Source organism: Acanthopagrus latus, chromosome 11 (genome assembly GCF_904848185.1).
Source record: "Acanthopagrus latus isolate v.2019 chromosome 11, fAcaLat1.1, whole genome shotgun sequence".
Classification (NCBI taxonomy): Eukaryota; Metazoa; Chordata; class Actinopteri; order Spariformes; family Sparidae; genus Acanthopagrus; species Acanthopagrus latus.
This window is the reverse complement of record NC_051049.1, coordinates 36,832-54,692: the sequence shown is the minus strand read 5'-3', so window position 1 is coordinate 54,692 and position 17,861 is coordinate 36,832. Positions and strand designations below refer to the sequence as shown.

The 17,861-nt window shown below is 42.7% G+C and overlaps 1 protein-coding gene across 2 annotated transcripts; it reads left to right on the top strand.

The window, feature by feature from the left end:
• The first annotated feature begins 788 nt into the window (after positions 1-788).
• stx6 (syntaxin 6) lies at positions 789-6,541 on the top strand. 2 transcript variants are annotated; one of them, XM_037115568.1, is made up of 8 exons: positions 789-1,005; positions 2,325-2,494; positions 2,575-2,669; positions 2,851-2,910; positions 3,105-3,233; positions 3,377-3,483; positions 3,919-4,013; positions 5,031-6,541. In XM_037115568.1, exons 1-8 carry the CDS (start codon positions 971-973, stop codon positions 5,105-5,107), a joined length of 768 nt encoding a protein of 255 aa, XP_036971463.1. In that variant the 5' UTR covers positions 789-970; the 3' UTR covers positions 5,108-6,541. The 2 variants fall into 2 exon arrangements, with proteins under 2 accessions (XP_036971463.1, XP_036971464.1); XM_037115569.1 differs by lacking the exon at positions 789-1,005 and adding an exon at positions 1,028-1,913.
• The last annotated feature ends 11,320 nt before the right edge of the window (positions 6,542-17,861 follow it).

Here is a 17,861-nt window from a genome sequence, read left to right as displayed (position 1 = left end):
TCAAAAAATGCGTGGGCGGCTGTAGATCAGTGGGTAGAGCTGGTGGACTGGTGATCAGAAGGTCGAATCCCGGCTCCCCTGGGCGCAGTGCCCCCCAAGCCTTTTGGGGGCCCTAAGCAGAATTTGATTTGGGGCCCCCCTCCCACCACTGCAGAGTCACCTGTGCAATTATTGACACAAATGAACTGACTTATTCATTCATTCATTCATTTATGTCACTTGTTTAATTCATTATTCATATAAATAATATTCTTGATTGGGGTTACCCTGGTGGCATAAGCAGCTGCTTAGTTCGCTTATGCCTCGAGCCGGCCCTGCCTGGGCGGACCTGAGTTACATGTCCTCATGGATTAAGCGGAAAGAAAGCGAAAAAAAATCTTTTTCTCTGTCAGCTACAGATTTCCCACAAGAGAGTCAAACGCTCAAACATGTTAATGTATCAATGTATGTAACTTAAAGATGTATGTAATGTATAGATGTATGTAATGTGTAGATGTATATAATGTGTAGATGTATGTAATGTACAGGTGTTTGTAATGTATAGATGTATATAATGTCTAGATGTGTTGCAGATTAGTAGTAACTGGAAGTGAGACACAGATCAGCTGATCATCTGATTCAATACAATTGAACCTAATATTTAACTTTAATTATTAAACTACTTAACTTTGTCTTATTTTATGTTTCGTATTTGTGTTTTTTGTTCCATGTTTTTTCATCATCATTTCTTAACTTTTAATCTATTTACCTGTTTGTTTTGGCTGACGACCCAATGGAGTATGTGACGTCACCGGGTCATTTCCGCTGCGGAGGCCGACGCTGCATGTAAACAAAGCGGCAGCAGGGCTGATGGAGATAAACTCGGTGTAATCCGAGTTAAAGTAAATAAAGTTCAGATCGTGAAACGGATCCGGTGCTGACCCGGATCACTGTGATGGAGCGCCGCTGTAACTGAACCGGAACCAGCAACATGTCGATGGAAGACCCGTTCTTCGTCGTCAAGGGGTCAGAAGTGTTTAAACCGTGCTAACCAAGCCGAAGCTAATAGGGGGCTACCGGCTAGTGTTAGCCTGCGGAGAACTGATGTCTAATCGCTAATCAATGAGCCACAGCGACCGAAACCAGTTTGATATGAGGTTAAACAGCAGACAGACGGACAGCTCATAGCTAAGCTAACATCGAGCTTGACACTGTGCTAACGTTAGTTAAAAGTGTTTTATGAGTGAGTTAGCATGTTAGTATGTTGCTCTGATCTTAGCATCAGGTCTGTAAACAGGAGTCAAAGTCAGTTTATTATTATTATTATTATTAGTATTAGTAGTAGTAGTAGTAGTAGTAGTAGTATAAAGTGATCTGTGATCATGTGACTTAAATTTGAAGCAGCTTTTTTTCTCTCTTAATGATAAACATGGTTATGTTTGTTATAATTCATTAATTCGTTAATTAGACACGTGGCAGCGTTAAACGACTCATTCAGTCTTATTGATCCAGGTGTGTGCGTGTGACAGAGAGAGATCAGACATCTTGTTATAACATGAACAACACTGTCAAAGATGGACGACAAAACAGTTCTCCTTCTAAAATGGAAAATTATTTTTTGAAAGCTGGACTGGTACAACATTTTTATCTATAGTCATAATTTAGATGTTTTTCTTACATTTATATTTATCAGACACTTTTGTTCGAAGAGACTTACAGTAATTCATACATACATTCACACACTGATGGTGGTGGCTGTTTTTTTGTTTATTTTTTTAATGAAACACTATCAAAATTGAATAATCTTTGGTATTATCTCTATTAGAACCATTGAACTGAACATTAGGGCCCAGTCTGGTTCACTTCACCCTCTCAGTGAAAAGTTATGGTGAAACTCGAACTGGAGGATTTGGAAGCAAGGCGCCACAGTACAGGTGAAGTCATGTTACGTTAACACAGTGGTCTCTGTTCGTGCCTGTCTGGCTGGTTGCCTTCAGTGCCCTGTCCCTATCGTGGACAAGGTGATGGTCTTGCATGTTATAATCGAGACCAGATAAACTTTAAACGGGTCAGATGAGAGCAGTTTGGCTATGGGAGACTGGATATGATTTGAATGCCACACTCATCAGCCTCCACTAAAATCAGCTGTCTGTATGGCTGCTGCATATCTAACGTTGATGTACAGCAGTTAATCTCTGTGCCAGGTTGTTCGCTTCAGATTAAGAGGATTTAGATGATTTCAGCAATAGTGGCTTCAAATGATGACGACTGACTCAGCGTTACCTCAATGCAAAATGGTGACATCACCCACATCAGCTGTTCATATGTTGTCTGTTTGTTAACAGTGAAGTCCAAAAGGCAGTGAATGCAGCACAGAGTCTCCATCACAGATGGAGCGAGCTGTTGCAGGAGGGGGGCGGTGCCTCCAAGGAGGAGATGGACTGGACAACCAATGAGCTGAGGAACAGCCTGCGCTCCATTGAGTGGGACCTGGAGGACCTGGATGAGACAATCAATATCCTTTATAAGCAACAGTGTGTTAAAACTTTGACATACACTTTCACACATCAGTGTTTTCCTTAACTGTCAGTGGACGCATCGTCGAATCCAACCCAAAGAAGTTCAACCTGGACACAGCCGAGCTGACGAAGAGGAAGGCTTTCATCACCTGCACCAGACAGACGGTCAAGGTACGCTTTATTTATAACAGCAGGTAACACTCATCTGTCACCTGCTCAGGTGAAGAAACTATACCAGAGTGTCATTACTCAGCTACTGGCCAGTTTGATTGAAAATGATGTGATTGGCTGAGGTGAATCTGAAGACTGGATTGATCTGATTGGCTGCTGACTGACTGACTTTATCATGAAGGAAATGAAGGAGAAGATGTCGAGTCCAACGTCTGCCTCGGTGGACAGAAAGAACAAACAGGTATCTCACCCAAACCCAGGTAATCCGTCCTCTCAAATACGAACCCTGGAGGTTATGCTAAAGGTAGGGCAGGTCCCTGAAGGTCCTAGATGGTCCTAGAGGTTATAGTAATGGCTACCTAGGCACCTGTGTGGATGTAAAGCTGCTGCTGTGGCATAATGTCTGACAGTGAGTGTTTGCATTGTGATGTTCAGGCTCTGCTTGGTGAGCATGGTGCTCAGGGTCCGATCTGGCAGCCCGGTCCTGATAAATACAGCCGACTGGACCGACAACTGCAGAATGCCAACTCGCAATTTATAGAGGAACAGCAAGTCCAGCAGCAGGTACAGTAACACCTGTCCAATTAAACATCCAATCACAAAGCTTAGAGCTATGAGAATATTTTGGATACTCTGGTACAAAAGAAAAAAGTCATGAAATTGTTGGATTTAAATGAATTGTGTGTGTGTGTGTGTGTTTGCATCAGCTGATAGCGGAACAGCAGGATGAACAGCTGGAGCTCGTGTCGGGAACAATCGGAGTCCTGAAGAACATGTCAGAAAGGATCGGCATGGAGCTGGACGAACAGGCCGTGTAAAGATCCACCATCCACCATATTAGTTTTGACTGAGAACCGTCTACGCTTTAAGTTCAGTCCTTGGAACAGATGGATATCAGTCCTGGACTGATCAGACAGATAGCAGATAAAACAGATGCAGTTTCAGCAGCAGTACAAAGACAGAGACAAGTACAGGTTAACATGAACTCCAAAAAAAGTGTGTACAAAAAGTTACAAAACCTATTAGGCAACAGCATTAAACAGAGCACCCACCAGCCGTGATAACCAAAAAACATAGTGATGTACATATGCTACAAATTTAATGCAAATATACTGTAAAATTATGGTGCAGTTATAGATCAGATAAGTGAAAATTGTTGAGAAACCATAACCCTAAAAACAGGAGGTGGTCAGGTTAAGGAGGTTAAGCAGATTGTGATATGTTGATACATTTTGTGTTCATCCTGCAGGATGTTGGACGACTTCAGTCATGAGGTGGACAACACTCAGTCCCGACTGGACAACGTCATGAAGAAACTGGCCAAAGTATCTCACATGACTAGCGGTAATCTGCCCATCAACACCATCACTGTCATTATTTTTAGTGGCGTAGAGACAGTAATACAACATTATAATAGAATTAGCTTTCTGTAAGACCAGATTTACATTCAGCGCTTTCTACCATTTCTAACTGTATTGATCAGGTATCAGAAACAGCAGGTTTCTTGAATTACTAACAGGCCAATATTAGAGTCAGGCTGTGTTCTGATTGGATGAAGCTCCCCTGATCCTACCAGGCACAATGCCATTGTGTCCAGAGCTGATCACAGCTGTTCTAGCCGACATTCAGGGTTCCTCCACCTGTGTCTCGGCACCTTGCAGCAGCATCTCTCCGCGCTCCTTCATTGAGCAAAACACGCCAAGTCTGTTTTAGACCGGGGCGGACAGCAGCCATGTCAAGCTGCACAGAGCTCATCAAGACAGACAGGAAGTCAGACATAGGAACGCCATAGAACATCAATACAGATAAAGGGGAAACAAAGGGGAACACAGCACAACAAAGCCAGAAATAGTAACAATAAACACACTTAACACAGAAAAAAACTTGAAAGGATTTAACTATATATTACTCTGCCAGAAACATGATGAAATGTACACAATCTGAGTCAGCAAAGTCAGCAACATCAGGCTGACAAGATGCTCGGGTTCTGAACCGTCTAGTGGGATCAGAACCCACGTGGAGGACAAAACAAAACTGCATTCACACGTGTCGTCATGGCGACGTGCCCGGTGGGATCAAGGTGTTGGCCTGAAACTGTTACCACTTATGGTCCATAATATTAAGTTACCTTACTTAAAGTTACTGTGGTTGTATGACAGTTACAGTTATTGAAAGTGGTGGTTTGATTTGGTGATAGAGTGAGAGTTATAGTTGGTGATGGTTATAGTTAAGACTGTAGTTAGTGATAGTTAAATATAGTGATAGTTATAGATGGTTATAGTTGGTGATAGTTATAGTTAATGAGAGTTATAGTTATCGGTTGTTATATTTAGTTAAAAGTTGTTAATTGTGTTTCTGCAGATCGTCGTCAGTGGTGTGCAATTGGCGTGTTGCTCACCATCCTCTTTGTTGTCATCCTCCTCTTCTTCATCATCTGACTGATACCCCCTCCTATCAGCACATAATTCATCTTAATGCTGTGTCTCCTGGACTCTACTGAACTCTGTTGGACTCTACTGAACTCTCTTAGACTCTCCTGGACGGTGTTAGACCTGACTGAAATGTACTGGACTCTTGCAGAGTCTTTTGGACTCTTCTAGACTCTTGGACTCCCCTGGGCGTTCTCCTCCCTCTGAAAGGCACTTTTGGTTCTTTAAGTGTTTGACTGTTAAAAATATCGACGATGTGGAAACATGTTTGATGTTTTAATGCTTAATGTTTTCTTTAAAGGGCTGAAAATAACCAGTTTAACTCCCATTAAACTTCAGTCTAATTTTACTTAACACCAGTTTACCTCTAGATAAACTCATTCAAGTTTTACTTTGAGTAATTTAGGCTTAGGCTAACATAGTCTAATTTAACTTCTATGTAATTCTACATTGAAACCAGTGAATTTGGTTTTAATTGGTTTAATTACAGCTCCAGTGTGGGTTTTTGCATCCACCTTTATTATTCTAATCCTTTTAATCCTGCTTCAGTTCAGGTTTAATCCTGTTTCAGTTCAGGTTTAATCCTGCTTTAGTTCAGGTTTTATCCAGAGTCTTTACTCTGAGGTTTGAAGAAAATAATATTTTAGCAGAAATTATGTAAAACACTAAAATGTCCTGTTTATGTTTTTGTGATTTTCTGTTTACACTAAGCGTTTGTTATATTGACTTTAAGTGACTGATGTTTAATGTTTTGTTTTTTGTCTTAAGTTTCCTCCAACAGTTTATTCTGTTCATTTTATTTTATTTTCTGTACCATATTGATCAGTTTATTAGTGAGTGGAACCCTCTACTGCTAAACTGTCATTAAGACCACTCAATTCCTGCTGCTTCTTGCAATAAAAGCCTTTCTCTAGTGAACATCTGTTAGGCTTTTAATGTAAAACAGCAGGAAGCGGATACCTGAAGGTAAACAACACTATTTTAATATAAATTAGTTGAAATAAGGTAACAGGTTGGCTGTAAGACAAAGCAGCCAGTCACATCATCCCCCACCATTATGTCTATGGTACGCATGGCGGTGAAATTTACACATCAGAAAGTGATATCATGTTACAAGAAAAAATATTACCTGTTACTATTCTACCAAATTAAAAGTACAGTGTTCACTGTGTCAGATCACTCTGACTGATGGAAACAACACTAATTAAATACATAAATCAATGCTAACTTTCTTTTGTTTAATGTGTTTATTCAGTGGAGTCTATCAACATGTTGTAGCACTAACTTGTAAATCCATCCAGTGGTTTCTGACACATTTTGATAATAAGATTTTTTTTTCTTTGAATGAAAATGTCGATTTTATCTTAGATAAGATTTGTGTTTTCTGTTATGCACAGCATTTTTTTTTATTTAAACAAATTAAGCATAAAGTTTTCCTTCTTTTACAAGCAGATTGTTCAGTATTTCATTTCTGTAAGTATATAATTGTAATTATATAAACATAAATTGTTCAAGGTGTGTTTCCTCACAACTTCTGTGATAATTAATTTAACATTTATCAGATGCTTTTGTCTAAAGCGACTTACAGTAATTCTTACATACATTCATACTGTTACGGCCCCAAACTGAACACAACCAAAGACTCGAACAAAAAGAGGCCAGTAACATATAAAGGACGCCGACTCAACACAGTCAAGTTTAAATGTGTTTATTTAACAAAAGAAAAAGGCAAGAGTTCCTGGCCAAACTGAAAAATAAGAGAGAGGAGACCCCAGACCAGCCATGACCGTCGCATCTGGGGAATCCTCCCAACTAAAGCTGCCTAAACAACTACTAAACCTACTTAGAAAAAGGAAACCAAAAAGATACGAAAACAGGACTACCAGGAACTCAAACCCAAATTAAAACAACAAAGCCCTGGCACTCTAACAGGCCAGGGAACAACAAAGAAGAAAACAGCAAAAGACTGTGAGGCCAGCGCAGCCTCCCTCCTCCTGCAACACACCTGAAATGAGAGAGAGAGAGCGACGCCCTGATACTGCCTCCTTTTACCTGCTCAGGTGATTGCCCACACCTGAGCTCAGGAAGGCAGAGCAGGGCGGAGACAGGACACACACACACACATAGGGCACTAACCTGGCCACACGTAACAATACACTAATGGTGGCGGCTGCCATGCACGACCAGCACATCAGGAGGAGTTTGGGGTTCAGTATCTTGCACAAGGACACTTCAACATGCAGACCAGGATAATCAAACCAGCGACCTTCTGATAACAAGACACTGACTCTACCCCTGAGCCACAGCCAGCCCAATTAAACACTAAGTAATAATAAAAGTAATGAAAACCACTCTACATTTTAATGACGTCTTGGGCTGAATGAAGACCATAAACTGTGATCAGCTGAATTATACTGTCATACTGATTATCTGCATTTATATTACTGCCTTCAGCAGACGCTTATGTCTAAGGCGACTTACAATAAGTACATTTGTCAAAAGAAAGAAACCGTAACATCTGACCATTGAGGGAGTCAAAAAGAAAAAAGCCCTCACCTGAGGATCATAGCTGCTATTCATCAAGGATTCTGCTGTCCTGACGTTGATTGGGAGTTCGTTCCACCACTGAGGCTCCAGAACAGAGAAGAGTCGTGACTTCTCTGAGCAGCTTTGTTTGCTCTCAGCGATGGCGGTACCAGCCGGCTGCTGATGTAGAAGAGTGCAGTGCTCTCTCTGGGCCGTGTGGTCTGACCAGGGTTTGGAGGTAGATGGGTGCAGTTCTGTTGATGGCCTTGAAGGCCAGCATCATCATGCGGAATCAGATGCAGGCCGTAACAGGAAACCAGTGGAGATCATGGAGGAGGCGGGTCACATGGGAGAGTTTGGGTAGATTGTAAACGAGGCGCTGCAGTGTTCAACACTGTTGAGGATGTCACAGCCCTCACATGGACTTGTCCATGTGAGGGCGGTCTTTCCCCGGACGAAGACAAGTTCAAGGCCCCCACACACCGGCCAGACGTTGAACTGCCTCATCCGACTACTCCCCGACCACTCTGTTGCCTCTTGTCTGGCCCGTTCAACAGAACATTGCATTGAACACACAGCTTCGACATGGTGCCAGCTCCACAGTAGCGTGTACGTTCTGCGCTTGCGCAAGATGCAATAAGTTGGTGGCGCTAATGTTGAAGATGCTGGACTAGAGGTTTATGCATGCAACTGTCTTTACTTTCGATCAAAATGAAACTTAACTATTTCATGCAAAAACAGCTGTATACTAAACATGCAGGGAAGCATTAACAAATGAATACAGATTAATTCATACTGAACGGACATAATAACTAGTCTCACGCCAGTACTCCAAAACAGAAAAAAATAAATGTCGGAATGGAGTGCATAGAAAACCAATGTGCACACAGTATTTTGCCCCTCCCATACACCGCGTTAATTCACCAGCACACCACCAATCAGAGATTTCAATGGCTCAGACGGCCGACAGCCAACCTCCTCAGACTTCGCATGTTCAATTGGTATAGACAACGTCCAAGCAGCTCTGAAAGCTTCCAACGCAGCTGAACACACCGAACACATTTTTTCCCAACCTTGTCCGTCTCTCCAAATGCTTCAGACATCCAACGGTTGGGCTGCTGTCTTCCTGCCTTGAGGTTTACTCAGGTTGAGTTTGAGGTGATGAGCAGCTGTCCAAGCAGAGATGATGCAGACATTTAGAGATGAGTATCACAGCGTGGGTGCTGGAGGAGGATGAGGGGAAAGGGAGGAACAGTTGGGAGTCATCAGCGTAACAGTGGTCAGAGAATCCATGTGATGTGACTACAGAGCCTAATGATCTAGTGTATAGTGAACACAGAACCGGTCCTAGCACTGAGCCTTGATGGACACCAGTTTCCAGAAAGCAGGGTTTGGACAAGAAGCCGTTTCATGTTACCTGAAAGGTGCGATTTGTCAGGTATGATGTGAACCAGGTTAGAGCTGAGTCAGCGATGTTCAGCCAGAGTGGAGAGGAGGATCTGATGGTTGACTGTGTCAAACACAGAAGATAAGTTGAGGAGAATGAGGACTGACAAGTGGGACGAGGTTCTGGAGGCACTGAGTGACTCAGTCACTGTGAGGAGACCTGTCTCAGTGGAGTGAGCAGTGCTGAAGCCTGACTGATTTGGGTCAAGGAGGTCATTTTCATTGATCAATCTGTCATCAGTGTAAAGACAGAGATCTGTGGATTCATCCATTCATCTGTAATGATCTACCTTTACTGTCGTAAGATGATCATTTATGATCAATATTTTGCTGTGTTGTGATTTCAGAATAAAATAGGTGATTGTGGTGCAGCTGAGAAGACTGTCAATAAAACTGGACTAAATGTATTAAAGTGTATTTTGACATAATAATGTAGTAATATTTGATAAGATGTATAAACATTGTCTTACTGGGTTTAAGAAGCATTTCAGTGATAAGATTTTTAAATATAAAATGGCCACAGGTATATCTCTGTGAGCGTCTCCCGACTCTCCAGTCTGCATTATGAGCTAATTCTCCTGACCTTTGAAACTTTTTTGTTTTGACTCACTTCATCCTCACTCATTAAACATTTGAATCACTCATCCCTCTACAATGGCTTCTAACAAAGCTCTTTTTGATGCCATGGAGCATATGAAATCTTAATTGTGCTCTCATATTGATTTGAAAATGGATCGGCTACGAAGGAGTATTAATTCATTAGAATCATCGCTGACTACCCTTGATGACTGTGATTGAACAAAGAGTCAGTGGAAATTAGGACACATTAAGCGATATGGAAAAGCGAGTGAAAGACCTGGAGAAACCAAAATTATTACCTGACAGACAAAGTCGAGGATCTTGATAACCTCAGTTGCTTCTCAAATCTGCAGTTCCTGAATGTCCCTGAGTGTGCCGAGGGCTGTGATATGCTTTGCCTCATCCTGCAACTTATCCCACAACTCCTTAGCAAGATGAACTACTCATATTAAAATGAATAATGAAATTATTGATTTAATATTAATTGCAGAAGCCTTTAGTCAGCACTTCTGCAGAGATGGGGGACTCGAGTCACATGACTCAAGTCGGACTTGAGTCGCAAGTTTGAGGACTTGAGACTTTCTTGACTAACAATGATGAAAGATTCGACTTCACTTTGACTTGGCATTCATAACTTGAGACTTGACTTAGACTTGACACAGATGACTCAAAAGTCTTGGCTTTTCTTTCTTTCTTTTTTTTGGGCATATTGAGCCCTCAGCCGCTGTATGACGCGATGCATGCAAGCCTGGGTGATGCTGGCCGCCATCTTGGTTAAAGCTTGTGTGTGTGTGTTTCAGATATAATGTCTTCAGTGCACACAAAGCTATTATTTTAAATGTAGGTGCGCATTATGTTCTCAAGCTTCTCTTGAATAAGGAAAAATCACATAGCATATTTTTTAGCACTAGATCTGATTTACTACCCAAAGACTGGTCCTTAAATTTCTTGATGGTGCACCACTAGCAAATGTAGTTGAAATTAAATACTTGGGCCTCTGGCTTGACTCTCAGTTATCCTTCAAACCCCACATTGACTCAATTACAAAGAAAATTTGCTGTTGTTTGATATTACTGTATTGTTCCATTGATTGTTTCACACTACAGGTCCGGAAAAGAATTATAACACAATTAATATTCCCCATTCTTAACTATGCAGACATTATCTATCAGAACACCATAGGAACAAATCTTCATCCTCGTACTGTGCTTTATATCTGAATTGGTTAACCCCAAAAGCCAGAATTATTTATTATTCATTATTTGTTTTTAAATGCATTCACTTTAATCTTCCCTCATTCATAAAACATTTTTTAATTCCTTACAGTACACAATACAACCTAAGACATACTCATCACCTCTTTTCCGCACTCCTAGAACTTGGTCGTTGTTCATTCCACTTCAGAGCTGCCTCTGATTGGAACAATCTCCCATGCCAGCTTAGGTCTGCTACTTCTCTTCATGGTTTCAAAGCATGACTTCTAGCCCATTTGCAAAGTCCTTGTTCTTGTTTCTGATTTTTTGCTCTTGCTCTTGTTTTTATGTATTAATTTATCTTTACTTTTTATTCTTTTATTTAATTCCTATTTCTCATTCATTTTGTCATTCATATTATTGTTGTATCTTATATATTTATCATATAAACTGATATTCCTGTAACTTTCTAAATAAATAAATAAAAAAATAAAAAAATTGCAAATTGCACTATGTACAAATGTTTCACATGTTTACATTCTGTGATGTCACCTGTATATATTTAAAATCTATATTTAAATCTTTATTTTTTCATTTTTACTTCTACTTTTTTTACACTCATTGTGGATAGAGAGTAACAGAATTTCAATTCTCTGTATGTCTTGCACATATTGCAGCATTGACAATAAAGCCAACTTTGAACTTTGAACTTTGAACTTTTCCCATTTGTAAGCGCGGATACTACTGAATTGATTACTAAACTGAGATTTGGCTGTTGGTGGATTAGCTTGGCTTCTTTTCTTTTTTTTTCTTTTGGCTTTGTACCATGTGTATCATTTTATGGAAGGATCCTCTCAAAAATGAGATGATTCATCTCAAGGGGCTATCCTGAATAAATAAATTCAAAATAGATGTTTCTGAAAATGTACTTAGTTAGAATTTACTCATGTTTACAGCAGTAAATCACCAAAATCATTATTATTGGGCTGTGACTTTAGAATCACTCACAGATCAATAAGTAAACTACATCTGACCTGTTTGATCCATATCTTCATCTTCACTTGCTTCCAGGTTGCAGTCAAGCGACAGATGAATAAATACATAAAATAATATAATGCATCTTAACAGATGGTACAATTCCAGCATCTAATCATCCACTAGGTAATCTGAGTCTGTTAAATGATGAATGTGGATTATACGGAATAAACCGATACAGTATTAACTTCATACTTCAAGATTATCGGAGCTCCACAGATGTGTAACTCAGGCTGAACAAACTCAGCTGTTCTGAAATCAAAAACTCCACTCTGAGATATTTTTTTCAAGCTGCTTCCTGAATCATGTATTCAGATCTATACATGTAGACTCATTAGATATTGTGACAGGGTTAGTACAAACACAATCAATAAACTGATTATTTATCATATGCCCTATCCTTCCACCTCAGAGAGATTTAACAGGCGACATGAAGCTTCACTTCATTGTTTCTTTAATTTGTCTGAAAATACAACATATGAAAATACATAAATGCCGCAGAGTTTCCTTAAACATTGTAATAGTTTGTGACACCAAGTGAGTACAACATTGACAACTGTGTTGAGCAGCATATTAGGTTTCTATGATGTGATGTGTTTGTTAGAGCTGACAGCAGCTCTGAAGCTGAACAACAGGGAAAACAAGAACAGAGTCAGAAGAGCCACCTGCTGATTGGGACTTTATCTGTTCAAACAGATAAAGTCCCAGTCAGTGTTTTTGATGACTGTTCCTCTCATTATTTTGGTGCAACAGTTGTAATGAAGTCATTACTGCCCCCTGAGTTTGGAGGGCAGAAAACACCCCCTGACGTGGATGTGTTTCTGCCATGAGAGGCAGCACACAGCTCAACCTGCACTTTACAACAAGTTTTGCTCAGAAGATTTTCAAACTTTATGTTTCAGGTTTACAAGAGAAAAATGACACTTAAGGACCTCATAGCAAACTTCATCACACCTGCAGCTCTAATAAATATTACTAGAGTCAATTACAGGTGATCACTTTACTCCTCAGATTCAAACTACACGTCTCACTTGGATCTTTTCTGATCACATGCTTGCAAACTCTGAATGTGTCTGCAGTGTACCCCTATCACCTATATGGATCTACCTTTACATGTGTGACAACACAAGGGGGAGAATTAGATTGTCACATCGCGGTGAGGTTGTCTTGTCTTGGGATCTGTCTTGTGAACTTCCTGTTTTATTTTGAAATTAACTCTCCTTTCGTTTCAGGTCACTTGCCCTTCCTTCTGTGTCCCTGGTCTGACGTCATCCCTGATTCCTGATTGTTTCCACCTGTGTTCCCCTTCCTCATGTGTATATAGTCTCTGTCTTCCCCTGTCTTCGTTGCCTAAGTATTTCGTCTTCCATGTCGCATACTAAAGCCTTGAACCACAGCCTTGAACCTCGTCGTGTTAAGTATTATCTTGTTTTATTCATCTGTATTTTGCCTCTCTAGGAGAGTGATTTTTCTTTGTAAATTTTCTGGTTAGAAGTTTTGAGTTTGAAGTTTGAATTTTCATAGCCTTTTGTTTGTCCTCCTTGTGAGTGATTTTTTGTTGATTAATTTTGATAACTTAGAGCAGTGCATTTCATAGCCTGTCTTTTCCTCTTCGGAGAGCTTTATTTTGTAATCGTTAATTTCTTAGAAATTCTAGAATAGAGTAGATTCCTCCTTCGGGAGCGCCTTTTGTTATTTCATGTTCCTTGTTGTTTGTCTTGTTTGTCTGATGAAGATTTTCATAATCATTTTGTTTTCATTCATCCTGGAGAATAACAAAATCAGATTAATAAAATTTGATTGTACTTCCGCCCAATCTGCATCTGAGTCCTATTTTCTGTCCAAGTCTGTCAGTATACTTAGGCCAGCTATGGACTCAGCAGAAGCGGGGCGACTCTCAGAACTGTTGCGGATCCAGGAAGCTCGTCTAACTCGCCAGGAAGAGTTCCAGACCGCCATGGCTGTTAACATGGGGCAACTCTCGTCTCAGATCCAGGAAATGCTGGGACAGCTCTCTCGCCAAAACCCCGTCACTCCGACTCCGCCTCCTCCAGCCATCCCGGAAGTACAAGCGGCAACTGGAGGAGCTCCATGCAAACTAGCTGCTCCCACTAAGTACGCCGGTGAGCCTGGACGTTGTCAATCTTTTCTAATAGACTGCTCAATACATTATGAATTTACGCCACAAGCCTTTTTGACCGACCGAGCTAAGGTGGCGTTCATGATGTCACATCTTGACGGGAGAGCTAAAGCTTGGGCTTCGGCCGAATGGAGTCGAAATTCAACTGTATGCGAGACCATTGAGAGCTTCCAGACGGCGCTGAAAAAGACTTTTGACCCCGTGAGTTCTAGCAGAGAGAAGGCGCAAGAATTAAGTACCCTGAAGCAAGGTAAAGACTCGGCTTGTGATTACGCCATTCATTTTCGCACTTTGGCTGCGGAAAGTGGGTGGAACGATGCTGCTCTGTATGATACCTTTCTAAAGGGGTTATCGACTGAAATTCAAGATCTGCTTGTTCCCTTGGATTTACCCACCGATCTGGACGGACTCATCGCTCTCGCCATTCGCACGGACAACCGACGCACTCAACTAAGAAGGCACCGTGAAGGTAGACGAGGCGACAGGGAACCCCGAATGGCGTCTAAGGATTCAAAATGGCCGACGCCGCACCGCGCGTCTCCAGAGAAGTCTTCTCCCCACACCGAAGAGGAACCCATGCAATTGGGAAGAGCTCGCATATCCTCGGAGGAAAGGCAGAGAAGAAGACAAGAGGGTAGATGTTTTTATTGCGGAGAAATGGGTCACCTCGTCAACTCTTGTCCAGTCAAACGGATCCAGGGGGTGAGTTCCAATCAAGTTGCTAAGTCTGCTGTTCGTGCTCTCACTCCAGCTACCATTAATTCGCACATAGACATGAATGTTATGATTGACTCAGGAGCGGATGAAAGTTTAATGGACTATAACCTAGCCAAGAAGCTAAACATTGACTACCAGCCTCTAGCCAGACCTATTCGTGCACGATCCCTGAACGGAACTGATATTTTTGTCATCACGCACATAAGCAATCCGGTTAAATTGTCCATAGGTCATCATCATGAGAATATCCAATTCCATTTATTCACTTCCACCTCTCACTCTCTAATTCTGGGGCAGCCTTGGCTTTTCCTTCATAATCCTCACATAGACTGGAAGAGTGGCCAGATCAGAGAGTGGGGGAAGGATTGCACCGAACACTGCACTTCAGACCCAGTTGCAGAAATTAATTTATTCTCCACCAATCCCGTTCCAGAAGCAGAATATCCGGACCTGACCGCCGTTCCAAGCTGTTATCACCATCTAAAAGAAGTTTTTAACAAAGCTAAAGCGTTGTCTCTGCCTCCTCATCGCCCATATGACTGCACCATCGAACTGATTCCAGGATCCACCATACCGAAGGGGCGACTTTACTCCATATCCGGACCCGAGAGGAAGGCAATGAACGAATACATCACCGCATCTCTGAAAGCCGGACTCATTCGACCCTCATCTTCACCAGCAGGAGCCGGCTTCTTTTTCGTGGGAAAGAAGGATGGCTCGCTCCGCCCCTGTATTGACTATAGTTCATTGAACGATATCACTGTCAAGAATCGATACCCGCTCCCTCTGATGACTTCTGTCTTCGACCAGTTGCAACAAGCCAAAATATTCACCAAATTAGATCTTCGTAACGCCTATCACCTGATCAGAATCCGGGAGGGAGACGAGTGGAAGACAGGTTTCAACACACCGAGTGGGCATTACGAATATTGTGTTATGCCTTTCGGGCTGACTAATGCACCCGCTGTTTTTCAAGCCATGATAAATGACGTACTCAGAGACTTTCTTGACCAGTTTGTCTATGTCTATCTGGATGACATTCTGATATACTCACCCGATCTTGCTTCCCATCAGATCCATGTAACACAAGTCCTCGAAAGATTGCTTCAACACGATTTGTATGTTAAAGCAGAAAAGAGTGTTTTTCATGCCGAGACTGTCTCGTTCCTGGGCTTCATTGTAGCTCCGGGAAGAGTTCAGATGGATCCGGCTAAAGTTAGCGCTGTAGCCGAATGGCCTACCCCAGACAGCCGCAAAAAGGTGCAGCAATTCCTTGGTTTTGCTAACTTTTACAGGCGGTTTGTCAGAGGTTTTAGCGCAACAGCTGCTCCTCTCCATGCTCTTACCTCCACCCAGGTCCCATTTGCTTGGAATCCGGCGGCTGAAAAGGCATTCCAGGAGCTAAAACATCGCTTCACCACAGCCCCTATCCTCACCCTGCCGGACCCCCAGAGACAATTCGTGGTGGAGGTGGACGCCTCTAACGACGGAGTTGGAGCAGTCCTGTCCCAAAGATCTGAGAGGGACGGTAAGATGCACCCCTGCGCGTTCCTGTCCCGACGACTATCTGCAGCAGAGCGGAACTACGACGTGGGTAATCGGGAACTGCTGGCTGTGAAACTAGCGTTGGAGGAATGGCGACATTGGCTAGAGGGGGCTGAGATACCTTTCATTGTCTGGACTGATCATAAAAATCTGGAATTTATTAAGAAGGCCAAAAGATTGAATTCTCGCCAGGCCAGGTGGGCGCTGTTCTTTAACCGCTTCTCTTTTACCCTGTCTTACAGGCCGGGATCCAAAAACGTGAAACCCGATGTGCTTTCCAGACTCTTTGATCCCGAGCCAAGGGCCAAGCAGACCGAACCCATCCTGCCACTGAACTGTGTGGTAGGAGCGGTGAGCTGGCCTATAGAAAACGAGGTAAAGCAGGCTAATGGTGGAGCCCCATCGCCTCGTGGCTGTCCAGACAATCGCCTATTTGTTCCCGCAGAGCTACGGTCACAGGTGATTCATTGGGCTCACACCTCGCTGCTTTCATGCCATCCGGGGGTTAAACGAACCATGTACGTCATCTCCCGGAGATTCTGGTGGCCAGCAATGGAGTCGGAGGTCCGGGAGTACATAGAGGCGTGTTCGGTCTGTGCTCGCAACAAATCGTCGTCCAAGGCCCGATCAGGACTCTTACAGCCTCTACCCATCCCATCCAGACCCTGGTCGGATATCTCCCTGGACTTCGTCACTGGGCTCCCGGTCTCTCAAGGAAACACCACTGTTCTCACAGTGGTGGATCGATTCTCTAAGATGGTACGTTTCATTGCACTCCCGAAACTACCATCAGCCAAAGAAACAGCAGAAGTCATGATGACACAAGTTTTTCGAGTCCACGGATTCCCTAAAGACATTGTATCAGACCGGGGGCCCCAATTCATATCCAAATTCTGGAAGGAGTTCTGCAAGCTGATTGGGGCCACAGCAAGCCTGACATCAGGTTACCATCCAGAGGCTAACGGCCAGACCGAACGACTGAATCAACAGTTGGAAACCGGCCTCCGATGCGTGGTCCACCAGAACCCCTCGACATGGAGCAAACACCTGGTCTGGGTTGAGTATGCCCATAATTCACTACCAACTTCTGCTACTGGTCTCTCTCCATTTCATTGTGCTTTCGGTTATGCACCACCTCTCTTTCCAGACAATGAAAAGGAAGTCTCGGTTCCCTCAGCATATGCCATGATCCAACGATGTCGCCGCATCTGGGCAGCTGCCAGACAGGTTCTCATTCGGCAGGGAGATCGTGTAAAGAAGTATGCAGATCGGAGAAGACGCCCAGCTCCTGAATACCAGCCCGGGCAAAGGGTTTGGTTATCGGCCAAGGACCTCAACCTCAATGTGCCCTCTAAGAAACTGGCACCTCGTTTCGTAGGGCCATTCCCAGTCACCAGGAAGGTTGGACCTGCAGCAGTTCGTCTACGTTTGCCTCGGTCCCTGCGTGTACATCCCACATTCCACGTCAGCCAGGTCAAGCCGGTAAAGGAAAGCAGGTTGGTGCCTACCACCACGCCCCCACCACCACCCGAGGTCATCGAAGGAGGTCCAGTTTATAAGGTCAAGCGTCTACTAGCAGTCC